General features: G+C 42.3%; 1 protein-coding gene across 2 annotated transcripts in view; it reads right to left on the bottom strand.

The window, feature by feature from the left end:
- Positions 1 to 27,411, bottom strand: part of adam9a (ADAM metallopeptidase domain 9a) — a 104,021-nt gene that overhangs the window by 70,342 nt on the left and 6,268 nt on the right. For both annotated transcript variants that reach the window (XM_014174863.2, XM_014174864.2), the window contains exons 2-4: positions 24,110 to 24,213; positions 20,297 to 20,355; positions 6,034 to 6,112 (exon numbers count right to left, since the gene is read on the bottom strand). In XM_014174863.2, coding sequence (XP_014030338.1) covers positions 6,034 to 6,112; positions 20,297 to 20,355; positions 24,110 to 24,213 — 242 coding nt within the window. The remainder of the gene's footprint in view (positions 1 to 6,033; positions 6,113 to 20,296; positions 20,356 to 24,109; positions 24,214 to 27,411) is intronic.

Below are 27,411 nucleotides of genomic sequence, written 5' to 3'. Positions count from 1 at the left end.
CTTAAGTAAACCTGTACAATGCAATATGAATGTCAATACACACAATAGGCTGACTGGGGAGGTGATTTACACATTCATGCGAAAAGAGCTACAACGATAATATTTGGGTAAACTCTTCACAGTTGTGTTCTGTGGTTGTCACCGAGTAGACGGATACCCCATTTCATTGCTTCACATTCCAACCTTGTTTAACATTATCTAGTCTAAATATGGCATGATTCCACCAATTGTAACCTTCAGCATCACTTTCAAAGAGGTACTTTTATTTTGAAGGCAAACCACAAATTACACTATTGTGCCTAATCCTTATTGTGGCTAGCTTCACAACACATAACCCGGTCAGGTCGAGCCTCACTAGCCAGATGAAGCTAGCTGCCTGCTTATAACATTAGCTTTGGGCAACAGGGTTAAGTAGCAGGCTAGCTATGTATTTTCATGAACTGAAGTTCATTTGGCGAACAACAAGTGGCTACCTAGCTAATAATTAAATCACAAGGTTCCTAAATCATTGATAAGAATAATGAAAACGAGTGCAGTTTCTACTGGTCATTGTTTTCAGGCTGGTTGTATTGGTGCTAGCTCGGTACCAAGCTAAAGCTAGCTAGCTACCTAGCCCAGAAGTTGCGGACAAACAAATAACGCTTTATTACCAACGCGGTATTGTAAACACATCGTTCGTGGCTGATGTTTGCAGAATTTTTTGTTCAGCGTTGACAGGGCTACTGATAGTAGTGGTGGCACTTGGCTTGCACGTGCAAATAGTTTTGTCGTCAAATAGTGTATTTGACGTGGATCTTTTTTGACACGCAAAGACCCAAACGGCGTTCCATAGTATGTCGTGAAGCTAATAGCATTGACGCTATTACTGTAACTCCGGTAGGGCAACATCTGAAAAATAGCACACTGTGTACCGGTGCTCGACCATTCATGAAAGCCAACTTCACCCACGATAGAGAACGGGTGATTGTCAAGGGCAATGAATTCCATTATCTTGGCGTTAATGGATTTCGCCTTTGAGTTGTCTCGCTGAAATGTTCTTACTCTTCCAAATGACTGCTTGACTGCTCCATCCACACAGCAGACATTGTTGGCTAGGTTAGGAATGCTGTGCTGCAGGTGTAGCGCAACATTTTACGTGGCGTCATTACGTCGTGTATCTACATTATATAGGTATGCACGTCAGCTTTGACATCGGCGTTAAACTAGACATAGGCCGATACCGATGTTGGCATTTTTAGCTAATATAGGCCGATTCTGATATGTTCACCGATATACCGTGCATCCCTAGAAATTAACACCAATTAATTAGTGGATAGAACTATTTAATTGTACCTTCACGATCCTGACAGGAGGGCTGTAACAGTCTTGTAGTGCACAGGAGACCCAAGTTCAACCCAGTCGGTCTCATACAAATAGGACATCCAATCAAAAAGACTAAGAAGTCATTGTGGATGGTTGTACTGAAGTGACTGTTTTTATGGGATAGTAGGATCATTTTAACATGAGTTCCTGTTTCAAAGAAATATAGTTATCCATTAAATCACAAAACAGGTTGGGCAGAAAAGGCCATTTCCACAGCACACGTTTCTATACAAGGCAGTCGCAAAGCAGTCAATAAAAAGCTATGAGAAAGAAGTGCATTTGAGAGACGCTAAATGGGTGATACATTGTCAGTGCCCTGTTGGGTTAGGTGATATGAGCATACCGGTATTATCATATATCCATGATATCTTGATAAATGATAGTCAGGTCCAAAATGATTGGCACCCATTATAAAGATGAACAGAAAAGACTGCATAAAATAAATAAATAAATTCAAATACAACTGCTATGAAAACAGAGCTCTTTGGCCACACATACCAGTGGTGGGTTTTGGGTTGAAAAAAATATGCATATGCAGAAAAGAACCCCATACCTACTATAAAACATGGTGGTGGATCTTTGATGTTATGGGGCTATTTGGCTTCCACTGATCCTGGGGCCCTTGTTAAGGTCAACAACGGCCTAATGAACTTTTCCCAGCATCAGGACATTTTATCCAAAAACCTGGTTGCCTCTGCCAGGAGGCTGAAACTTGGTCATAAGTGGATTTTCCAGCAAGACAATAACCCCAAGCCCACATCAGCATCCACAAAGAAATTATTAATTGACCACATAATCAACATTCTGCAATGGCCATCTCAGTTCATAAGCGCAGACAAAGCATATCAAGGATCTGGTTAGATTATGTTTGGAGGAATGGTCTAAAATCCCTCCCAATGTGTTCTCCAATCTCATAAAACATTATAGAAAAAGGCTCAAGCTATTCAAAACAGAAGTATTAGTTTAAGAATATAATTTCCCAAATTGTTTGAGCATACAATATAGCTCAGCATCTGTATTATATATTTGCGCCAATAATTCTGGACCTGACTGACTATACATGCACACACACACACACACACACACACCCCGAGGAACACTAGGAACGTCTGCTTTTTCCATGACAGACTGACCAGGTAAAAATCTATGATTCCTTATTTGTGTCACTTTTTAAATCCACTTCAAAATCAGTGTAGGTGAAGGGGAGGGGACAGGTTAAAGAAAGATTTTTAAGCCTTGAGACAATTGAGACATGGATTGTGTGCCATGGAAACCCATTTGAAATATAACATTTCCCTTCACTGGAACTAAGGGGCCTTGCCCGAACGAAGAAAAAAACGCCCAAGACCATTATTCCTCCTCCACCAAACAATACAGTTGCCACTATGCATTGGGGCAGGTAGTGTTCTCATGGCATCCACCAAACCCTGATTCAGACTGCCAGATGGTGAAGCGTGATTCATCACTTCAGAGAACCCGTTTCCACTGTATACCTCCACTACACTACTTTGATACACATCAGTAGGGATTAAGGAGTATAAGCAATGCACACTGAAAAAAAAGTGGGTATACGGATTATACCTGCGTCTACAACACTGGCCCTTCGCGTTTTTACAAAAAGTGCACTCTCCTACATGAGTGCGCTGGTATTACGGTTGCTGTCCTTTCAGAATCAAAAACCTGTCACACACTGAAGGCCTATTGGTTCGCCACTGTGCAAACATGTCTATAATAACAGATAGGCTGTTAAGATATTCATGTTTCAAGAAAGGAGTATATACAGTGCCTTCGGCAAGTATTCAGACATTCACTTTTAGCACATTTTGTTACGGTACAGCCTTACTCTAAAATGGATAAAAAAAAAAAATCCTTAGCAATCTGCACACAATACCCCATAATAACAAAGCGAAAACAGGTTGTTCAACATTTTTTCAAATGTTTTAAACAGAAATACCTTATATAAATAAGTATTCAAACCCTTTGCTAAGAGACTCGAAGTTGAGCTCAGGTTCATCCTGTTTCCATTGATCATCCTTCAGATGTTTCTACAACTTGGATTCCACCTGTGGTAAATTCAAATCAAATCAATTTGTCACATACACATGGTTAGCAGATGTTAATGCGAGTGTAGCGAAATGCTTGTGCTTCTAGTTCCGACCATGCAGTAATATCTAACAAGTAATCTAACCTAACAATTTCACAACAACTACCTTATACACACAAGTGTAAAGGAATGAATAAGAATATGTACATAAAAATATATGAATGAGTGATGGCCGAACGGCATAGGCAAGATGCAGTAGATGGTATAGAGTACAGTATATACATATGAGATGAGTAATGTAGGGTATAAAAATATAATATAATTATATTATATAATACATTATATAAAGTGGCATTGTTTAAAGTGGCTAATGATACATTTATTACATCAATGTTTGGCTAGAGTTGAGTCAGTATGTTGGCAGTAGCCACTCAATGTTAGTGATGGCTGTTTAACAGTCTGATGACCTTGAGATAGAAGCTGTTTTTCAGTCTCTCGGTCCCCGCTTTGATGCACCTGTACTGACCTCGCCTTCTGGATGATAGCGGGCTGAACAGGCAGTGGCTCGGGTGGTGGTTGTCCTTGATGATCTTTTTGGCCTTCCTGAGACATCGGGTGGTGTAGGTGTCCTGGAGGGCAGGTAGTTTGCCCTCGGTGATGCGTTGTGCAGACCTCACTACCCTCTGGAGAGCCTTACGGTTATGGGCGGAGCAGTTGCCGTACCAGGCGGTGACACAGCCGGACAGGACGCTCTCGATTGTGCATCTGTAAAAGTTTCTGAGTGTTTTTAGTGATAAGCCGAATTTCTTCAGCCTCCTGAGGTTGAAAAGGCGCTGTGTGGGTGGACCATTCCAGTTTGTCCGTGATGTGTACGCCGAGGAACTTAAAACTTTCCACCCTCTCCACTACTGTCCCGCCGATGTGGATAAGGGGTTGCTCCCTCTGCTGTTTCCTGATCATCTCTTTTGTTTTGTAGACATTGAGTGTGAGGTTATTTTCCTGACACCACACTCCGAGGGCCCTCACCTCCTTCCTGTAGACCGTCTCGCCGTTGTTGGTAATCAAGCCAACCACTGTAGTGTCGTCTGCAAACTTGATGATTGAGTTGGAGGCGTGCATGGCCACGCAGTCGTGGGTGAACAGGGAGTACAGGAGAAGGCTGAGAAGGCACCCTTGTGGGGCCCCAGTGTTGAGGATCAGCGGGGTGGAGATGTTGTTACCTACCCTCAGCACCTGGGGGCAGCCCGTCAGGAAGTCCAGGACCCAGTTGCACAGGGTGGGGTTGAGACCCAGGGTCTCGAGCTTAATGACGCGTTTGGAGGGTACTATGTTGTTAAATGCTGAGCTGTAGTCGATGAACAATATTCTTACAAAGGTATTCCTCTTGTCCAGATGGGTTAGGGCAGTGTGCAGTGTAATTGCGATTGCGTTGTCTGTGGACCTATTGGGGCGGTAAGCAAATTGGAGTGGGTCTAGGGTGTCAGGTAGGGTGGAGGTGATATGGTCCTTGACTAGTCTCTCAAAGCACTTCATGATGACAGAAGTGAGTGCTACGGGGCGGAAGTCATTTATCTCAGTTACCTTAGCTTTCTTGGGAACAGGAACAATGGTGGCTCTCTTGAAGCATGTGGGAACAGCAGACTGGGATAAGGATTGATTGAACATGTCCATAAACACACCAGCCAGCTGGTCTGCGCATGCTCTGAGGACGCGGCTGGGGATGCCGTCTGGGCCTGCAGCCTTGCGAGGGTTAACACGTTTAAATGTTTTACTCACGTTGGCTGCAGTGAAGGAGAGCCAGCAGGTTTTGGTAGCGGGCCGTGTCAGTGGCACTGTATTGTCCGCAAAGCGAGCAAAGAAGTTGTTTAGTCTGTCTGGGAGCAAGACATCCTGGTCCGCGACGGGGCTGGTTTTTCTTTTGTAGTCCATGATTGACTGTAGACCCTGCCACATACTGCTCGTGTCTGAGCCGTTGAATTGCGACTCTACTTTGTCTCTATACTGACGCTTAGCTCGTTTGATTGCCTTGCGGAGGTAATAGCTACACTGTTTGTATTCAGTCATGTTTCTGGTCACCTTGCCCTGATTAAAAGCAGTGGTTCGCGCTTTCAGTTTTGCGCGAATGCTGCCATCAATCCACAGTTTCTGGTTGGGGAATGTTTTAATAGACTGGACATGATTTGGATAAGGCACAAACACGTCTAAGTAGTTAAAAGGCTGTCAGTTACACTTCAAACTTTAGGTCACACTATTACTGCCTGCAGATAATATTCCGCTGAAACTAGGCGGCACGCATGTGAATATATTTCACGTGCTTTGCGATGGTGTAGGGTACTTTATGCATGATTTCACTATGTACTACATAATTGATAAGTCATAAGGCTTAAAAATCCTTCTTTGACTTGTCTCCTCCCCTTCATCTACACTCATTGAAGTGGATTTAACAAGTGACATCAATAAGGGATCTTAGACTGACCAGGTGAAAGCTATGTCATGGAAAGAGCAGGTGTTCCTAATGTTTTGTACACTCAGTGTATACCACAATATTTAACAAGGGCATATCATTGACATGAAAATATGGATATCGCCTAGCCCTAGTACCCTTAGGTTATCTTAAACGGTCTTACCTGCATCGGAGGTCTGTTGGTTATTAGAGATCCATCCTTGGCATGTGTGTACACAGTGAAGTCCTCAGGGAGCAGTAGACTACAAAACAAAACACACGCTAACGTTACACCCTCTGTCAGGAATTACACATCAGAACATAAGTATCAGAGCCGGGCAAATAGTCAACGTCATAAAGTCTGATAAAAAATGTATGGTAATTTTAAATGAAGTAAAATTGTGGGACTTGCTTTACCTGTTATTTTTGTGGTAGTTAAAGCAGTTAAATTACTTTGTTACATTACAGCCTTATTCTAAAATGGATTCAATCATTTTTGCCCCTCAATCTACACACAATACCCCATAATGACAAAGCAAGTTGACATTTTTGCAAATGTATTAAAAATAAAAAAATGTAATATAACATTTACACAAGTATTCAGCCCTTTACTCAGTACTTTGTTGAAGCAACTTTGGCAACGATTACAGTCTCGAGTATGACGCTACAAGCTTGGCACACCTGTACAGTCGTGGCCAAAAGTTTTTTAAATTACACAAATATTAATTTTCACCAAGTCTGCTGCCTCAGTTTGTATGATGGCAATTTGCATATACTCCAGAATGTTATGAAGAGTGATCAGAAGAATTGCAAATAATTGCAAAGCCCCTCTTTGCCATGCAAATGAACTGAATCCCCCCCCAAAAATTCCACTGCATTTCAGCCCTGCCACAAAAGGACCAGCTGACATGTCAGTGATTCTCTCGTTAACACAGGTGTGAGTGTTGACGAGGACAAGGCTGGAGAACACTCCGTCATGCTGATTGAGTTCGAATAACAGACTGGAAGCTTCACAAGGAGGGTGGTGCTTGGAATCTTTGTTCTTCCTCTGTCAACCATGGTTACCTGCAAGGAAACATGAGCCATCATCATTGCTTTGCAGAAAAAGGGCTTCACGGGCAAGGATATTGCTGCCAGTAAGATTGCACCTAAATCAACCATTTATCGGATCATCAAGGACTTCAAGGAGAGCGGTTCAATTGTTGTGAAGAAGGCTTCAGGGCGCCCAAGAAAGTCCAGCAAGTGCCAGGACCGTCTCCTAACGTTGATTCAGCTGCGGGATCGGGGCACCACCAGCACAGAACTTGCTCAGGAATGGCAGCAGGCAGGTGTGAGTGCATCTGCACGCACAGTGAGGCGAAGACTTTTGGATGATGGCCTGGTGTCAAGAAGGAACTTCTCTCCAGGAAAAACATCAGGGACAGACTGATATTCTGCAAAAGGTACAGGGATTGGACTGCTGAGTACTGGGATAAAGTCATTTTCTCTGATTAATCCCCTTTCCGATTGTTTGGGGCATCCGGAAAAAAGCTTGTCCGGAGAAGACAAGGTGATGGCTACCGTCAGTCCTGTGTCATGCCAACAGTAAAGCATCCTGAGACCATTCATGTGTGGGGTTGCTTCTCAGCCAAGGGAGTGGGCTCACTCACAATTTTTCCTAAGAACACAGCCATGAATAAAGAATGGTACCAGCACATCCTCCGAGAGCAACTTCTCCCAACCATCCAGGAACAGTTTGGTGACGAACAACACCTTTTCCAGCATGATGGAGCACCTTGCCATAAGGCAAAAGTGATAACTATGTGACTCGGGGAACAAAACATTGATATTTTGGGTCCATGGCCAGGAAACTCCCCAGACCTTAATCCCATTGAAAACTTGTGGTCAATCCTCAAACAAAAACCCACAAATTCTGACAAACTCCAAGCATTGATTATGCAAGAATGGGCTGCCATCAGTCAGGATGTGGCCCAGAAGTTAATTGACAGCATGCCAGGGCGGATTGTAGAGGTCTTGAAAAAGAAGGGTCAACAATGCACATATTGACTTTTTGCATCGACTTCATGTAATTGCCAATAAAAGCCTTTGACACATGAAATGCTTGTAATTATACTTCAGTATTCCATAGTAACATCTGACAAAAATATCTAAAGACACTGAGGCAGCAGACTATGTGAAAATGAATATTGGTATCATTCTCAAAACTTTTGGCCACGACTGTATTTGGGGAGTTTCTCCCATTTTTCTCTGTAGATCCTCTCAACCTCTGTCAGATTGAATGGGGAGCGTCGCTGCACAGCCATTTTCAGGTCTCTCCAGAGATGTTCAACCGGGTTCAAGTCCGGGCTGTGGCTGGGCCACTCAAGGACATTGAGACTTGTCCAGAAGCCATATATTTGACGACCAAAAGTCCTCGGTTCTTGCAACGTATCGATTGGTTAACAATATAAACGTATATTTTTCCATATATGGACACATCCTATGCGTTTTAATTAAATCAACTAAATTCACTGAGCTTGTCTGATTCTTTAAGCTCAGACATGCGCTATGTAAAATATATATATATTTTTTAAAGACAGCGAGTGACGAGTACTGCAGCGACCACCACAGAACATCAAAGTGTTTAGCGCGCTGTCCGTGTTGCTGAAGCTGGAACCTAATTACAGCAATTTCTGACTGAAAAGTTGTTACCGATATCGCTAATTTGTTTAAAAAATATATTCCTTATTCTCTCAACTCTTGCCCTGTTTACATGATACATGTATGCGTCTCATGCACGTGACCAAAGACGTATAGCATGGGAATAGTATTACTAGAGAATGTTGGTAAGGTAATTACTAGGGATGCACGATATCGGTGAACATATCGGAATCGGACGATATTAGCTAAAAATGCCAACATCAATATCGGCCCGATGTCTAGTTTAACGCCGATGTGCAAATCTGATGTCAAAGCTGACGTGCATACCTATATAAAGTAGGTACATGACATAATGATACCACGTAAAAAATGTTGCACTCGATGTGCAACACAGTATTCCTAACCTAGCCAACAATGTCTGCTGTGTGGATCGAGCAGTCAACAAGTCGAGCAGTCATTTGAAAGAGTAAGAACATTTCAGCGAGACAACTCAAAGGTGAAATCCATTAACGCCAAGATAATGGAATTCATTGCCCTTGACAATCAACCGTTCTCTATCGTGGGTGAAGTTGGCTTTCGCGAATGTTCGAGCACCGGTACACAGTGTGCTATTTTTCAGATGTTGCCCTACCGGAGTTACAGTAATAGCGTCACTGCTATTAGCTTCACGACATACTATGGAACGCCGTTTGGGTCTTTGCGTCTCAAAAAAGATACGTCAAATGATACTATTTGACAAAAACACTATTTGCACGTGCAAGCCAAGCGCCAGCACTACTATCAGTAGCCCTGTCAAAGCTGTACAAAACATTCTGCAAACAAGCAAACACCGGCCACGAACGATGTGTTTACAATACCGCGTTGGTAATAAAGCATTATTTGTTCGACTGCAACTTCTGGGGTAGCTTGCTGGCTTTAGCTTGGTACCTAGATAGCACCAATACAACCAGCCTGAAAACAATGACCAGTAGAAACTGCAGTCGTTTTCATTATTCTTATCAATGATTTAGGAACCTTGTGATTAAGTATTAGCTAGGTAGCCACTTGTTCGCCTACTGAAATTTAACTTCAGTTCATGAAAATACATAGCTAGCCTGCTACTTAACCCTGTTAGGTGTTGTGAAGCTTGCCACAATAAGGATTAGACACAATAGTGGAATTTGCGGTTTGCCTTCAAAATAAAACTACCTCTTTGAAGGTAATGCAGAAGGTTACAATTGGTGGAATCATGCCATATTTAGACTAGATAATGTTAAACAAGGTTGGGATGTAAAGCAATGAAATGGGGTATCAGTCTACTCGGTGACACCCACAGAACACAACTGTGAAGAGTTTACCCAAATATTAGTGTTGTAGCTCTTATCGCGGGACTGTGTGAAATCACCTCCCCAGTCAGCCTATTGTGTGTATTGACATTCAAATGGCACTGTACAGCTTCACCTAAGGATTGGGGATCAATGAAATGGGGGATCAGTCTACTCAATACCCAAGATATTTTTTCCCAACGTCCTCCTCAGAGTTATCAGACTCCAAAACATCCACGCAGTATTGTTTTTCCTTGGGAATAGTGTTCAATACACATAGGTTGACAATAAATGTGGTTCAATTCAGTCCCGCAATAAGAGCTACGACGCTAATGTTCTCCGGGTGTCACTGAGTAGACGGATAACCCACATCATTGATCAACAATCCATAGGTATGTCTGTGCAGTGAAATTAGTATGCCCCCAATGAAATTCTAAAGTATAATACATCCAGTATGATTTCAACAGATATGTCAAATGAACAAATGATGCCTCGTTTGGCATGATCTGTTCAATTATGGCAAAATTCTACTAATTGTGTGCCGTCCTACGGGACTCCCAATCACGGCTGGATGTGATACAGCCTGGATTCGAACCAGGAACTGTAGTGACGCCTCTTGCCCTGAGATGCATTGCCTTAGACCGCTGCGTCCGTGTGTGTGTGTGTAAACTATTTAACTGTACTAGAATGCTTAAAAAGGCCGCTAAAATGTTAAATATCGGTATCAGGGTAAATATTGGTTATCGGTATATCACTAGTAATTATTACTCCAGAATGTCCGTATTCCAGAGGACGAGTCGGACGGGATTAGTTTGTTCCAAAAAACTGCCCCCTGAAATTCATAATTTTTTCCAATAAATGTACAGTTATGAAGGAAGCCTGGAGGTTTTTATTCTAGGTATGAAGATACAGTATTTCAAAATGTCCAGGTGATCAAGTTAAACAGTCTTGGTTCCCAAGTTTCAAAACTATATTTCCTATAGTGTCACCATAATATTTGAATTGAGATAGTGTGATCATAATCATTACGATATTTTAGAGATCCGCAGTACGTCCTAAATGCCCCCCCCCAGATGTGAGATAAACAGCGCAATTGCACTTGCAATGCATTTTAAGGCTATGGATGCGAAAGTGAACATTTAGATCAGTTGTATGCTGCTTTGCGATCTATTAACAGCAAGGGTTGTATTAAATAGACTCAATATTTTTTCCTGATGCATTTGGCAGTATTCGATTCATACGAACAAAACATATAAACCAAATCATTCACTGTGAAAGTTGATAGCCTACATGTAAAAAGCATCTGCACAGCACTTCAAATGTTTTTTTTGTTTTTTTCCCAATTCAGTTCAATTTATCAAATCAGTTATTGTTTTCTTGCACAAACCGCGAGCAACACCTGTCAAACTCAGACATTTCTCTCAAAACAGAGATTTCGATTTGCACCGGATTAATATTAATCGGAGGACATTGGAGTTTTCCAAAAAAACAGTAGGTTATTCTGTCTGGAATTGTTACTCTCCTGCCATGAAAAAATGACTGACATGGCTTATTCGGACAGCACTAAAATTACTGATGTAGGATTTTGTGCTCGTGCACATAATTCCATTACCTGAACTCCCCCAGTAAAACACATCCCATCCGGATAGGGCACAATAGGGCCTGACCTATAGCCAGGGCCGGTCTTTGCCGTTCTGCCGCCATAGGCAAGACCAAAAAATGCCGGCCCTGCAAAACTAGAATAGTGCAGTAGGCAAAATGACGTTGAATAGATGTCTAAAATACGTATTTTCCAGACGTTGAAGTTAAGTTCAATTTATGTTTTGAATTAAAGTTGAAAAGCTATTTTCCCTATATTAAAAATATTTTCCACATGCTTAAAAATACATATTTTCCAGACATTGAAATCAGGTTATTTTAAGTTCTAAATGAAAGTTGAAAATAAGTAATTTATAGATGTCAATGTTTGGACCAAATCAAGGCTGTTCCAGACCGGACAAAATCTGAACCAAACATAAACGTCTATGATTGGTTCTGTTTGGTCAGGACCTAAAACCGGAACAAAAAAAATACAACGACTAGAAAAAAATACAACTCGACTAAAGAAATCTTAGTCAACCAACAGCCTATCGCCCCATGCGACTAAATGGGGTCAGCCCTAGTTGTCTTGACTGTGTGATTACGGTCATTGTCCTGTTGGAAGGTGAACCTTTGCCCCAGTCTGAGGTCCTGAGCGCTCTGGAGCAGGTTTTCATCAAGGATCTCTCTGTACTTTGCTCCGTTCATCTTGCCCTCGATTCTCACTAGTCTCCCCAGTCCCTGCCGCTGAAAAACATCCCCACAGCATAATGCTGCCACCACCATGCGTGGCGCTTGGCATTCAAGCCAGATAATCTTGTTTCTCATGATCTGAGTCCTTTAGGTGCCTTTTGGCAAACTCCAAGTGGGCTGTCAGGTGCCTTTTACTGAGGAATGGCATCCTTCTGGCCACTCTACCATACATGCCTGATTGGTGGAGTGCTGCGGAGATGGTTGTCCTTCTGGAAGGTTCTCCCACCTCCACATAGGAACTCCGGAGATCTGTCAGAGTGACCATTGGGTTCTTGGTTGCCTCCCTGACCAAGGCCCTTCTCACCCGATCGCTCAGTTTGGCCAGCTCTAAGAAGAGTCTTGGTGGTTCCAAACTTCTTACATTTAAATAATGATGGAGGCCACTGTTATTGGAGACCTTCAATGCTGCAGACATTTTTTGGCACCCTTCTCCAGATTTGTGCCTCGACATGCAAAATTTAGGAGCTCTGCGGACAATTCCTTTAGGAGCTCTGCGGACAATTCCTTCAACCTCATGTCTCAGTTTTTGCTTTAACATGTACTGTCAACTGTGGGACCATATATCGACAGGTGTGTGCCTTTCCAAATCATGTCCAATCAATTGAATTTACCACAGGTGTACTTGAATCAAGTTGAGGAAACATCCAGGATGATCAATGGAAACTGGATGCACTTGAGCTCAATTTGAGTCTCATAGCAAAGGGTCTGAATATGTAAATAAAAGGTATGATTTTTAATTTTAAATAAATTTGCTAAAATTAACAACAACAAAAAACTGCTTTCCAGGATGTTTTATTTAGTGAATTATAGAATAAGGCCGTAACGTAACAACATTTGGGAAAAGTTAAGAGGTCCAAACACACTGTATACTGTAGTCAAAGTTACATTTAGTAAAATAATTACTCTGATTACATTGACATACTACTATTTAAACCTTATTACACCGAACAAAAATATAAACGCAATATGTAGTGTTGGTGCCAAGTTTCATGAGCTGAAAGAAAAGATCACAGAAATGTTATATTCGTACAAAAAGCTTATTTCTCTCAAAAGTTGTGCACAAATTAGTTTACGTCGCTGTTAGTGAGCATTTCTCCTTTGCCTCGACAATTCATCCACCTGACAGGTGTGGCATATCAAGAAGCTGATTAACAGCATGATCATTATACAGGTGCACCTTCTGCAAAAGGCAAACTGCTCATTTGGTCAAAAATTTGTTAGTCATTTTTTCAACACTAAATACATGCTTAATCATGTGGAGAAGTATCCTGCCTCGATTGTATTTTGTTTTGGAGAAAATGGGGGTCATGTTTGCAGTAACCGCATAACGTTACTGTGAAACCAAGGTAAATAAAAGCAATTTTTCTCAGTTCCACACTACAGTATGAGCAGTTACTGCCTTTTTGCTTGGCAGAATAAAAAGGCAGAATAAAGTGTCACTAAAATGAGCAGTTTTGTCACAACACAATGCCACAGACGTCTCAAGTTGAGGGAGCGTGCAATTGGCATGCTGACTACAGGAAATGTCCACCAGAGCTGTTGCCAGATAAGCCATCTCCAATGTCATTTTAGAGAATTTGGCAGTACGTCCAACCGGCCTCACAACCGCAGACCACATGTACCCACGCCAGCCCAGGACCTCCACATCCGGCTTCTTCACCTGCGGGATGGTCTGAGACAAGCCACCAGATAGCTGATGAAATTGTGGGTTTGTCAAAAACCGTCTCACGGATACTCATCTGTGTGCTTGTCGTCCTCACCAGGGTCTTGACCTGACTGCAGTTTGGTGTCGTAACCGACTTCAGTGGGGAAATGCTCACATTCGATAGCCACTGGCACGCTGGAGAAGTGTGCTCATCTCAGATGAATCCCGGTTTCAACTGTAACCAGGCAGATGGCGTTGTGTGGACGTTGCGTTGTGTGGATTATAAATGGGAAGAGGGATCCAATGGCTGTAAAGGGGAACCCCTTCCTTGGAGCACTTCTTGGGGGAACACAAAAGTTAACTGAGCAAAGCTTGGTTTTATTTTTTGCCTGATTCCGTTTGCCGTTTTGTTTTACCCGACTTCCGCTCTCACTCTCAAAATCATACTTAGAAAAACAACCAAATTGGATGTGCTTAAACCACATCAGGAGACCACTTTTGAGGTCTGTGAAAAATAGAAGAAATTGCATTTTTGAGTGTAGTTATTACCCTTCAATACAAGTGCGCACCAGCAAGAGAATGTTGTTTGGTTCGCAATGTTTCTGTAGCGCTCATGTGATTGCAGCATTTTCTAAACAAATGGCCACTGGATTTATGCAAATAATCAATACATAATTCTGACAGGAAGGCATAGGATACTTTGTAGTTAACATTTAATTGAGTTTTTTTGGGAAAGCCTTCCCATTTCTACCAGAAGGTTATTATTAGTATCTTCGCTAACGGCTACACAAAGTGTAGACATACGCGGACACGAAGACGGGCATTCCTCTAGCATTTCAGAAATTTGCAGGAAAAAACAAAATCACTAATGTATTTTGTTCATGTCTTATGATTAACTTGGGCAAATGAATTACTTTCCTAATAAGTTCAATACATTTAGTTGACTTCTTGCCAAGTTCAATTCATTTTTTTATATTATTGAATTCCATTTGCATTATCCGCAACACCGATTTTAGAAGTTGACACACTTACTCATTCAAGGTTTTTTTTCTTCTTTATTTTTACTATTTTCTACTTTGTAGAATAATAGTGAAGACATCAAAACTATGAAATAACACATATGGAATCATGTGAGAAAGTAGCCATCATTCTTGAAAGTAGCCACCCTTTGCCTTGACAGCTTTGCACACTCTTGGCATTCTCTCAACCAGCTTCATGAGGGAGTAACCTGGAATGCAATTCAATTAACAGGTGTGCCATGTTAAAGTTAATTTGTGGAATTTCTTTCCTTCTTAATGCATTTGAGCCAACTAGTTGTGTTGTGACAAGGTGGGGGAGGTATACAGAACATAGCCCTATTTGGTAAAAGACCAAGTCCATATTTGAGCTGTTCTTGCCATAATAAGCAAAGAGAAACGACAGCATCATTACTTTAAGACATGAAGGTCAGTCAATTCGGAAAAAAAATCAAGAACTTTTAAAGTTTCTTCAAGTGCACTTGCAAAAACCATCAAGCGCTACGATGAAACTGGCTCTCATGAGGACCGCTGCAGAGGACAAGTTCCTTAGAGTTAACTGCACCTCAGATTGCAGCCCAAATGAATGCTTCAGAGTTCAAGTAACAGACATCTCAACATCAACTGTTCATGGGAGAATCTGTACATTGGTCTGATGAGTCCAAATGTGAGATTTTTGTTTCCAACCGCTGTGCCTTTGTGAGACAGAGTAGTTGAATGGATGACCTGGCAGGACCATCATGAGACCGTCCTGCCAGTAGTGTGGTTAGTTTTACCCTACTGATGATGTGTTGTTGTAATAGTAAGGTAAGCCTACCACATCAACATCATACATGAGTTCATGTGTGGTTCCCACGTGATGCATGGAGGTGGTGGTGTGATGGTGCTTTGCTGGTGACACCGTCAGTGATTTATTTAGAATTCAAGGCACACTTAACCAGCATGGCTACCACAGCATTCTGCAGCGATATGCCATCCCATCTGGTTTGCGCTTAGTGGGACTATAATCTGTTTTTCAACAGGACAATGACCCAAAATACACCTCTAGGCTGTGTAAGGACTATTTGACCAAGAAGGAGAGTGATGGAGTGCTGCATCAGATGACCTGGCCTCCACAATCACCAGACCTCAACCCAATTGAGATGGTTTGGGATGAGTTGGACCGCAGAGTGAAGGAAAATCAGCCAACAAGTGCTCAGCATGTGGGAACTCATTCAAGACTGTTGGAAAAGCATTCCAGGTGAAGCTGGTTGAGAGAATACCAAGAGTGTGCAAAGCTGTCAAGGCAAAGGGTGGCTACTGAAGAAACTCAAATATAAAATAGATTTTGATTTGTTTTAACACTTTTTTGGTTACTACATGATTCCATATGTGTCATTTCATAGTTTGGATGTCTTCACTATGATTCTACAATGTAGAAAATAGTAAAAATAAAGAAAAACCCTTGAATGAGTAAGTGTGTCCAAACTTTTGACTGGTACTGTATATCTGCCATTAATATGGCAATGTAGGAGGATAGAGTAGTTTGGAGGAGCCAGGAGCGTGTCTTTGGTAATCGGACGAAGGGCACTCTTTGAAAACAAGAAAAGAACAACAACAAGCAAAATGCAGGTACAGTTACGTATGTGAATAATGAAAACGCATTCGGGCAAAAACCTCATATTTCAACGCACGCTCAGTAGACCATTTAAAACCCCTTTATTCATAGGCTACTTTTAGCTGATGACCAGGATAAAAAGACACACCTATGTGATGCTAGTAAACCAGCCTTGGTTAAGGGGAGGGTAGGCTGTGATTGGTTTTTAAATCAATATAAATGAAAATGGGGGGAAAGCAAACATTTTTTAAATGTTTATCAATATTCAAAAGGCACTCACAACTGAGCAATCTTTTTTGCAGGTGCATGGTTGAACAAGATGAAGGAAAAAGGAAACCTCACACTGCTCTTGATAGTATCTCTGATCTTTAATAAGCTTTACGTATCGGGCTCACCGGCCCAAACGGAAGCTTATTAAAGATCAGTGATACTATCAAGAGCAGTGTGATGTTTATCAATATGAAATTCACCGGCCCAAAAGGCACATCTCTCCTTCCATGGGAACTGTGCATCATGGTTGGATAGGCTGCACTTCCTCGCTCAAAATCCATGTCATTAACAACCGCGTTACCGTTAAGACCTGATTTTTGTGGCTCTTAAAAGGTTCACATTCGCGAAGCATAAAATTGTCACTTTTGCGCTCGTTTTTAAAGACACTTTGTCAAATATTGTCACCCCTCCCACCTCGCAATAGCAGCAAATGAGCATACGCTCTTGGGAAAGAATTTAGCAGGGTATTTTTTTATGAACAACATAGCCAATACGAACAGAACTCTTATCATTTAACTGCATCTGTAACGTCTGGCCATGTCCTTGGCTGACAACATTTGAGCTGACAAACTTGGTCTCCTAAGCGAGTAGTGTTAACAACGGGAAAATGTAACTCTGCATTTCTCTGTCAAAGTGCACAATTTTAGAAAACCCTCAAGTTTGCCGTGGGGGCAGCTCTGCAAAAGACAAACTACAAGTGTACCTTTGGATTCCGATATCACTATGAGGAAAGCATCACTGTAGCTTTAACAGACTGGTAGTAGAGCACTGTGCCTCTTAGCCACGCAGATTGCAGGATAACATGGCATAATTGACCTACCCACCGACCAGCCTAACGCTAATTCATTTGGGGGCTGCTCTGCAACTTTTATAGATGGAACAGAAATGCTGCGGTGTATATTTAATTGCTACATAAACCATTCCCTTCGAAAGGTCTAATGGGCTGCAGGCCGAGTTGCCCACGCGTAGAGCCTTGCACTCTGCCTCATCCCTGGTCAGGAACAACCTGTCACATCACTTGACAGGGGTGCTATTGGACAGTTGCTGAATCCCAAAAATCAACCCCTAACCCTTGGTTACTCCTGCAGAAATTATCTGATAGGTATGGTCATTACTTCACCTTACATCTAAATAAGCTAGGTTGAGTTTGACATATTGCTAATACTTACTATGAGAAACACAACAGAACAGTGGCAGAGTGCCTCTGACCAGAATATCATCCACCAAATTCTGTTCATTTTCCAACAAATCCTACATGCAGGGGGGATTGGGGGCTAGAGGTAGATTTGAGTTCAGTGTGTGATACTGCTATACTAAAGCCCTGTCAATAATCATCAGCGTGCCTGTTGTTAAAGATATTTAAGGGACACCATGAAATGTGTGCATTCACTACTGTAAGTCGCTCTGGATAAGAGCGTCTGCTAAATGACTAAAATGTAAAAATGTAAATACACAATATCGACAAGTAGGTTTGGGCTGTATACCGGGGGTTTTGGAAATAGCCACGGGAAGGTATTTTTTTAAATAAATTGTAATATTTGTAGATGCTTTAAGTAAATACCTGCAGTCAATTTGTGCAATATGTTAGGAGATAAAGTTGATCGCGTTCTTCATTTCACCAGTCACATATCTTATACCTATTAAGTTAACTGTAAAAAATGTGCTAAATGCTCTACAGTTGTGCATTTGGTTTGCTAATTTAGTAGCTAGTTAGCTTCTTCCAAAATCAAGCTTATTTTGGTAACAGCAGAGAACCCCCTCCTGGATCAAGAGCCTTGCTGTCTAATATTTGTTTTGTACATGATGCAAATTATGTGTAACATGTTTTAGTTACTTGTATAACTTAATGATGATGCAATCTCTATTGCACTCCACACTGCCCTTTCCCACCTGGACAAAAGGAACACCTATGTGAGAATGCTATTCATTGACTACAGCTCAGCGTTCAACACCATAGTAACCTCAAAGTTCATCACTAAGCTAAGGAACCTGGGACAAAATACCTCCCTCTGCAACTGGATCCTGGACTTCCTGACGGGCCGCCCCCAGGTGGTGAGGGTAGGTAGCAACACATCTACCACGCTGATCCTCAACACTGTGGAGCTCCCCAGGGGTCCGTGCTCAGTCCACCCCGTACTCCTTGTTCACCCACGACTGCATGGCCAGGCACGACTCCAACACCATCATTAAGTTTGCAGACGACACAACAGTGGTAGGCCTGATCACTGACAACGACGAGACAGCCTATAGGGAGGAGGTCAGAGACCTGGCCGGGTGGTGCCAGAATAACAACCTATCCCTCAACGTAACCAAGACTAAGGAGATGATTGTGGACTACAGGAAAAGGAGCAACGAGCACACCCCCATTCTCATCGACTGGGCTGTAGTGGAGCAGGTTGAGAGCTTCAAGTTCCTTGGTCTCCACATCAACAACAAACTAGAATGGTCCAAACACACCAAGACAGTCATGAAGAGGGCACGACAAAGCCTACTCCACCTCAGGAAACTAAAAAGATTTGGCATGGGTCCTGAGATCCTCAAAAGGTTCTACAGCTGCAACATCAAGAGCATCCTGACCGGTTGCATCACTGCCTGGTACGGCAATTGCTCGACCTCCGACCGCAAGGTACTACAGAGGGTAGTGCGTATGGCCCAGTACATCACTGGGGCTAAGCTGCCTGCCATCCAGGACCTCTACCCCAGGCAGTGCCAGATGAAGGCCCTAAAAATTGTCAAAGACCCCAGCTACCCCAGTCATAGACTGTTCTCTCCACTTCCGCATGGAAAGCAGTACCGGAGTGCCAAGTCTAGGACAAAAAGGCTTCTCAACAGTTTTTACCCCCAAGCCATAAGAATCCTGAACAGGTAACCAAATGGTTACCCAGAATATTTGCATTGTGTGCCCCCCCAACCCCTCTTTTACCTGCTGCTACTCTCTGTTTATCATATATGCATAGTCACTTTAACTATACGTTCATGTACATACTACCTCAATTGGCCCGACCAACCCATGCTCCCGCACATTGGCTAACCAGGCTATCTGCATTGTGTCCCACCACCCGCCAACCCCTCTTTTTACGCTACTGCTACTCTCTGTTCATCATATATGCACTGTCACTTTAACCATACCTACATGTACATACTACCTCCAATAAGCCTGACTAATCGGTGTCTGTATATAGCCTTGCTACTCTTATTTTCAAATGTCTTTTTACTGTTGTTTTATTTCTTTACTTACCTACACACACACACCTTTTTTTTTCCGCACTATTGGTTAGAGCCTGTAAGTAAGCATTTCACTGTAAGGTGTACCTGTTGTATTCGGCACATGTGACAAATAAACTTTGATTTGATTTGGGATATCTGCCCTGCAAATACTTGGGTCAGAGGATGGATAAAATGTACGCAAAGCGCTTGTTAGTATTTAGTTAGCATTCTCTATTGGATGTGTACTTGTTAGCATTGCCAAGCTTTGGATTACAAAGGATCAGTGGGGTTTGAAAATAGTGCCCCTTGTATTCAGTGCCAGTATTAACGAATATCCCGGTATGGCACAAGGTCGGAATGAAGGTATGACAATCTGGATACTGCCTAAGCCCATCTACAAGAGAAAATAAAGGAGAACATGGGAGGGCAATACGTACTCATTCTTCTCCAGGACAACAACGTGCTCTTTTCCCATGGCACTGATGATATAGGACACCTGTAAAAGCAAAGACAACTGGAGTCATTTCATTGCTGGATTTGGATGGACAAACAAAGCGGAGTGGCAGGGTAACTCAGTCATTGGGTGCATTCATTAGTGCACACCGTAGCAAAACATTTTGCAATGAGAAACGCACTGCAACAAAAACGAGCGTTTCTTATCGAAAACGTTCAGGCTAGTACCTCCCTGTTTCAGGCCGTTTGCTTTCGTTTGGTTCCTAATGAATGAACCCAGTACTTAGGTGTGTAACCAACAGACCCCAGAGGAATGAAAGCAAGCAAGTAGTACTTGGATGTCTGTCGATGTAGAAACATGGGCTATATGACTCACCAATCAAGGCAAACCAAATAAAAGCAAGACCAAAGCCATTTGTAGATGTCTTAAAGATGCTGTCATTGAAGCTGACAAAATAGAAGGTGGCCAGTCAATGTCCTCGGTCTGGAGTCTGAATCTCTTAATAGGTTAAATGGTGTCTAGCCTAAAAGGACATTGACAGTGCCTCACAGGCGATTGTGTGTTGTGAAACCCTGTGAAGAGGCACAATTTGACACAGTTATTCCAGTGAATCAGAATCGTCTCTTGGTTACAGATTACTCACTTTCGTCAAGGAGCAAACCCTCGAGATGCATTTGAAGGCCGAAAAAAAGTAAACATTGGTCATCTTGAATGCTCCACCAACAATTGAATAGTTTTTTGTTTTTTTTTAAACAGTGTTTTGGTCAATAGACCTTCATCAGGGTTTACAGAGGCTGCGTCCCAAATGGCACCCCATCCCCTACATAGTGCACTACTTTAGACCAGGGCCCATAGGGCTCCGGTAAATAGTAGTGTACTATATAGGGAATAGAGTGTCATTTGGGAAGCAGTCTCAGAGGCATGACAGATGGTTCAACTGTGTAATTGTGCCACTAGTCTCTGACCTTTTAATCATGACATTAGGAGGCTACAGAGGAGACCCAGTTGTGACTAGAGGCAGATTAGTTAGTTTAGTTCTGCTGATGCCAGTCAGTCAGTGTAAGCGTGTGTGCGCGCTCGCACGCTTTCTTGTGTGCTTGTCTGAGTGAGTGAGAGAATTCGTGACAAAAACATATCTTTCCTTGTTGACAGAGGTAGATGATGAGGTTGGGGTAGGGCTGGGCGATTAGGCCAAAATAAAATATGGTATTTTTCAAATGTTATGGTATTTTATGTTTTTGATTGATAAAAGTTCTACATTTGCTTTATGAGTACTGCGTGACCCTAGGGTGGCAACACATATATTCTAAATTATTTCAATGGGTCTTTCTCCATTCGGAATGTTTTATACTGTTCAATTTAACTTCAACCTAAAATTATTTCCTCACTTGAGACCATTTCCACACTGCCACGATATGGGCAAAAATACTAGGCCTTATTTTTAACCAAATGTTGCAATTGCGATTTAGATCACAACACTTGGGTGAACTTTTGTAATCATGGAAATAGAATGTTTATTATAATTCTATAGTTAGAATATAAATAATAGTGGGCACTTTGATTAGTGTTGTTTGACATGACAACAAATGAAAATACCATGGACAAGTTATTGTGACCGGGTAGGAACCAAAGTGATGTTCAGTGTTTCCTAGAGCACCCTATAAATATTTGGCTAAATTAAATCTTTATTTATATAGCCAACATATTCATGCTTCGCCTATTCCTCTTTGATTTAGAAGATACTGTTGCACAAACAACATGCTGATTTATTAAGCCTCCACCAGTACTGGTATCAGGCTGTATTAGCTAGCTATATTTGCTCTGACCCAGTACTTTTATTAGTTAGCTAGCCTGCTAACTAGTGATTAGCATTAGTGGCTAACACAATTTAGCTTAACTTGCTAAGAAAATACAAACTTCTTGTTTGCGGATGTAAGAAAAACAAACTAATATTGTAATTATAGAACGCTTGTGGATTTATATTGTCATCAACATTGTTGCATGTGCTGCAATGACCACGCAGAATGAAAGAATGTGTCTCGTGGTCAAGCAACATCAAATGCGCTCCTTGAATGACGGGGTGGGACTAGGTCTGTGTGGAAAGCGGCATAGAGAGATAGAGAGATGACTCAAGTAGTGAAGTAAACTATAACAATGGACGTTACAAACAGCGTATCACATTTAACAAACCAAACATTCAAATACCGTTATAGAAGGTAAAGTAAAAACCCAAACCGGTCTGTGGATAAATACCGGTATATAGTAAAATACAGTATACTGCCCAGCCCTAGGTTGGGTGTAGGGGAACAATCAAGACAGGGCCAGGTCTGCAGCTGTCAACTTGATTCACTGGCCTTGTATTTACTTGTTAGGCCGTCATTGTAAATAACAATTTGTTCTTAACTGACTCGCCTAATTAAATAAAAATATGTATACATTTTAAAAAATACTCTAGAAAACAGGAGAAAAGCCCTTGTTTGTTTGTGCCATATAGCATGTGTGACACGGGGTGGAGGCTAACCACAGGTGTTGGTGCTTTTTCAGACTCCTCCTACCCCCCCATAGTGTGCGGGCATCTGTTTCTCACAGATGGTTCCTGTGAAAAATCCGCAGCACGGCTGGAGGGAGAAGTTTTAGGATAGGCTAGAGGTGCTCTGGGCTGGTGTTCTAGATGCTGTCAATTCCATTCCTTCAGCCATTTTGAGGCTGACTGACATTCCCCTAGCACTTTCTAGCACTTTTTCCCCACCTAGTGCCTTCTAGTCCCAGGATAACTGAGGCCAACACCCATCAAATCCACACACCACAGCCAAAAACTGATATTCACCCTCTCATCTTCTCCCACCCAGGGTTTATGACTGCAATGCCTTGAGTTAACAAATTCACCATATTTTTTTAGGGAGTGGGAAGAGATAGACAAGATGACAGAGGGTAGAGAGAGAATGTGTCACAAGGCAGTAGGCCAGATTCGAACCCATGCAGACCCATGCCAACCACTAGAGGCTAGACCATCCAAGCCATGCAAATTAATAAACTTCAGTCACTTATGTAAGGGAGCACATACACTACATTTTAGTCATTTTTAAGAGTGACTTACAGGAGGAACTAGGATTGAGGAACTAGGGTTTAGTGCCTTGCTCAAGGGCAGAGATTTTTCACCTAGTCGGCTCGGGGATTCAAAGTCCATTGCAGCACAAAGAAATGACAGAGCTCTTTTTTCTGAACACACCCTCAAAACTTTCACAGTCCTTCATACGGAATTCTCACAATTCACCCACTCCAAGTCTCTACGGAAGGGGGGAAGGGGGCTGTCTGTTTGGAAGGCAACATGCTCCAACACGCTATCCAGGAAGGAAAAACAGCTAAGAATACACAACCAGAGTAAAAGCTGGATCATCCACTGTCTTGAGAGTCTAGAACATAAAACCAGCGACTCCCTGAATTCTCAAAGATGTGACATCATCACAGACAATCTACAAACAAAAAGTGGAGGATGGCTTTTCAGAGTACAAATACTGTAGAGTTCTTTCTTATTCAGGGGTCAGAGTGAATAGGAAGCGGCAGTGGGCTACCTAGAAATATTACCACGCTGACATTTCCTGCCAGAGTTGTTAGAGAGCTGGAGAGGGAGCGAGAGACAAAGAGAGTGGAGAGAGAGGGATCCCAACACAGGGAGGGAAGTCAGGAGGAAACTCACTATCAGCACCACACACTGATAGACGCTGACAGCAAGAAGGACTTTAGAGGTGAACAGCAGCAACAATGGTTTCTGTCTGTATGTATTGCCATGGTTTACCTGGTTAGAATCTGAGCTATCCATGTCTCTTCTCTGCTTCCCAAAGCGCTTGGGTATGGTGACTTCATACGAGGAGAACTGTGAGGTCTGATGCGATGCTGACCCTACAAGAGGAATGACACCATTATGACTGTTATATTGTGCATAGTTATTAAATTAGATCATCAACAGACAGTTACATTAGTCATTTCAGAGGACCATAACAGCAGTCAAGGAGCAGTGTGGTATCAAAGCAGACATACCTTAGAAATACCACTACATTGCCAATGTGAGAAATATTTTTCAGTCTACGCTACCGTATATGGTCATGTTTATAGTAAATCATTTATTTTCATTCAACTGCTACGTAACCTACTGAGGCTGTGTGAGTGAGTGAGTGAGTGAGTGAGTGAGTGAGTGAGTGAGTGAGTGAGTGAGTGAGTGAGTGAGACCACTGTTTCTCTGGAGGCTTGAGGTCAGGGCAAAGAGCAGGTAACAATACAGGCATCTTCCATCCTCCTCACAGTCAGGAAAACTGCTCTCTGAAGATATGAGATAGAAGTGCTGATGATGCTAACCCCACACAGTCTCTCCGGCTGCCCGAGCAAGGCCAACGTCAAGCGTACGTTTGGGCCTGGTTGCCAACACTGCGCTGGTTCACAGCTGACAGCCTGGCCCCTCCTGTGTGAGTGTCCTTGCCAAACATGAAAGGACAACTGACTCTTTCACTTCTTCTCACCTGAGCTGCCTTGTGGGGTGGCCTATAGAGAATGAGTCGTAGAACAAATACTACTGTAAATATTTGCTCAAACTTAACATCTAGCAAATTAATTAATTATTATTTTAGTCAAAAAACAACAGATTATATAGTTGGCAGATGTTCCATGTCTGGTTTTGGGAAAATATTGGTATACCGTCATCTTAGTTCGGGATGAGAGCAATCCTACACGGAGATACACTTTGTGAGAGATGGACAACAAACAATTACAATCTCTTCAAACAGTGGCCAAATAATTTCTGTTGTAGAGATTAGCAAGAAAATAGGCACTCTTTAATTTATTCTGTCACCTGGCTTGTGGGGGTCCTTGCTGTTTCCTGAAAGGCTAAACGGAAGGAAAAGGCCACACAATCCCATAGGGCTACATGATGTACAGTAGAGTCCCAACACTCCGTTCAAGAACAGGCTAAACTCACTGACGGGGAAAGACGTTTGTAATTAAACAGTGGCGCATATAAGCAGCCGAGCCCCTAGGACATTTTGCTCAGTATACAAAAATACTGGTGGATAACAAACATGTGCATAGGGCCTACAAACATGAAATAGGGACTATTATCTGACATATCCTATTAGTTCATGTTAGGCCTAGATGCTGTTTTCCAAAATCTCCAGGTTATATGACAACATAAAAGACAGTGGGTTGTGTGTGAACAGCAAACAGGAATATGATGAGCCTGGTCAACAATAACGTCACTGTCTCTTTGGTTCTTTTGTCTAGTAAGGCCAATGGGTGTGTGGAGATGTAACTGTACGTGAAACTCCGCCTGTCACACTTTCCATGGAGTGTCACCTCGTTGCTTCGTGTGGGTTGGAGCAACGGGCCAACGTTCCGGTCTAGAATCACGATTTTGACAGCTCCTACAGTCTAGCGTAGGTGCTGCACTTTAACTGACGCCCAGTCTAGAAAAACAATTTCCATAGACGGCCACATAGAGAAGTCAGATAAACTGTCTTAATAGGAATTTTCTTATATTTTGTGCACAAAGGTGATGACTAGATTTTTTCCCCATCACTCACAGCCGAAAATATTAACATTTGATAATCAGCCCCAGGCTGTGTCACAACCAGCTGTGATCGGGGGTCCCATAGGCCCAGCGTCGTCCGGGTAAATAAGAAAGCTTTTAACTGACTTCCCTAGCTAAAAAAAAAAAAAGCTAATGTCTGCCTTGTTTTTGGACAACGGAAAGTTATCACTGTTCACAGTGCTCCCTGTGTGCATTGAGTGCTAGTGCATGTTTAGTTTTTTATATGCAACCCGGATATAGCCGGTCCATGAATCGGCATACGCGATCGAGAGTAGACTGTGTTGAAAACAGTCTCCAGTTCTTTATACCTCAGTGGGTTGGAGGGGACGGTGAGGTCTCTGTTGACGAGTAACCATGGCAACCTTGTCACATCCTGTTGGAGTGCACATCTGTGCTGGATTTTGGAACAATCTACATCTCAATTATTCAACATCCTTACAGGTTTTGAAACGATCAAGTTGCCCAGACTGGTCCACTATGGTTGCATCTTGGACACAAAAAAAAAACAACAACCAAGGTCGATGTAACATACAGTAAGGGCTTTGTCCCTGCTCATCAACACACACTTACATAACCACAACATGCCACTAGGCTTGGTTTATTTGTCACAGACAGGGGACCTTCACCATTAAATGAATTTGCCTGGCTACAGCCAAACGCTACGCCACACCCATGAACGTTAGTTTCTTCTCCACAATGAGTCTTGATCTTAGTACCTCCGAACTTTCAAATGTGAATACTTTGGGGCCATCTGGTTGGTTCAGAAACCAATGGGCTAGGCCAGAACACGTGGGTAAAGCGGTGGTTTGAAAATTCGTCATTGGCTTTGATACTCTGATTGGTTAGACAATCCAATCGCTGATTAATTTTTTTATACAACACCCCTCGTCACCACATACAACTTCAATGATGGCAGTCTAACACAGAACCCAAACCGGCTGTGCGTGTGCGCAATCGTGCATAAATGTATTTTGTCCCCCCCACACCAAACGCGATTACGACACGCAGGTTAAAATATCAAAACAAACTCTGAACCAATTATATTAATTTGGAGACAGGTCAAAAAGCATTAAAAAAAATTGGCAATTTAGCTAGTTAGCTTGCACATGCTAGCTAATTTGTCCAATTTAGCTAGCTTGAGGTTGCTAGCTAATTTGTCCTGGGATATAAATATTGAGTTGTTATTTTACCTGAAATACACAAGGTCCTCTACTCTGCCAATTAATCCACACATAAAACGGTCAACCGAATCGTTTCTAGTCATCTCTCTTCCTTCCAGGCTTTTTCTTCGACTTTATATTGCGATTGGCAACTTTCATAAATTAGGTGCATTACCGCCACTGACCTCATTCGTCTTCAGTCACCCACGTGGGTATAACCAATGAGCAGATGGCACGTGGGTACCTGCTTCTATAAACCAATGAGGAGACGGGAGAGGCAGGACTTGCAGCGCGATCTGCATCAGAAATAGAACTGATTTCCCTTGGCAACGCAGACGCTGGTTGGCGCGCGTGAGCATT

This window comes from Salmo salar, chromosome ssa26, assembly GCF_905237065.1.
Source record: "Salmo salar chromosome ssa26, Ssal_v3.1, whole genome shotgun sequence".
In the NCBI taxonomy this organism is placed as follows: Eukaryota; Metazoa; Chordata; class Actinopteri; order Salmoniformes; family Salmonidae; genus Salmo; species Salmo salar.
Note: the sequence above shows the minus strand (reverse complement) of the source record. Positions and strands in the feature narration are given on the sequence as shown.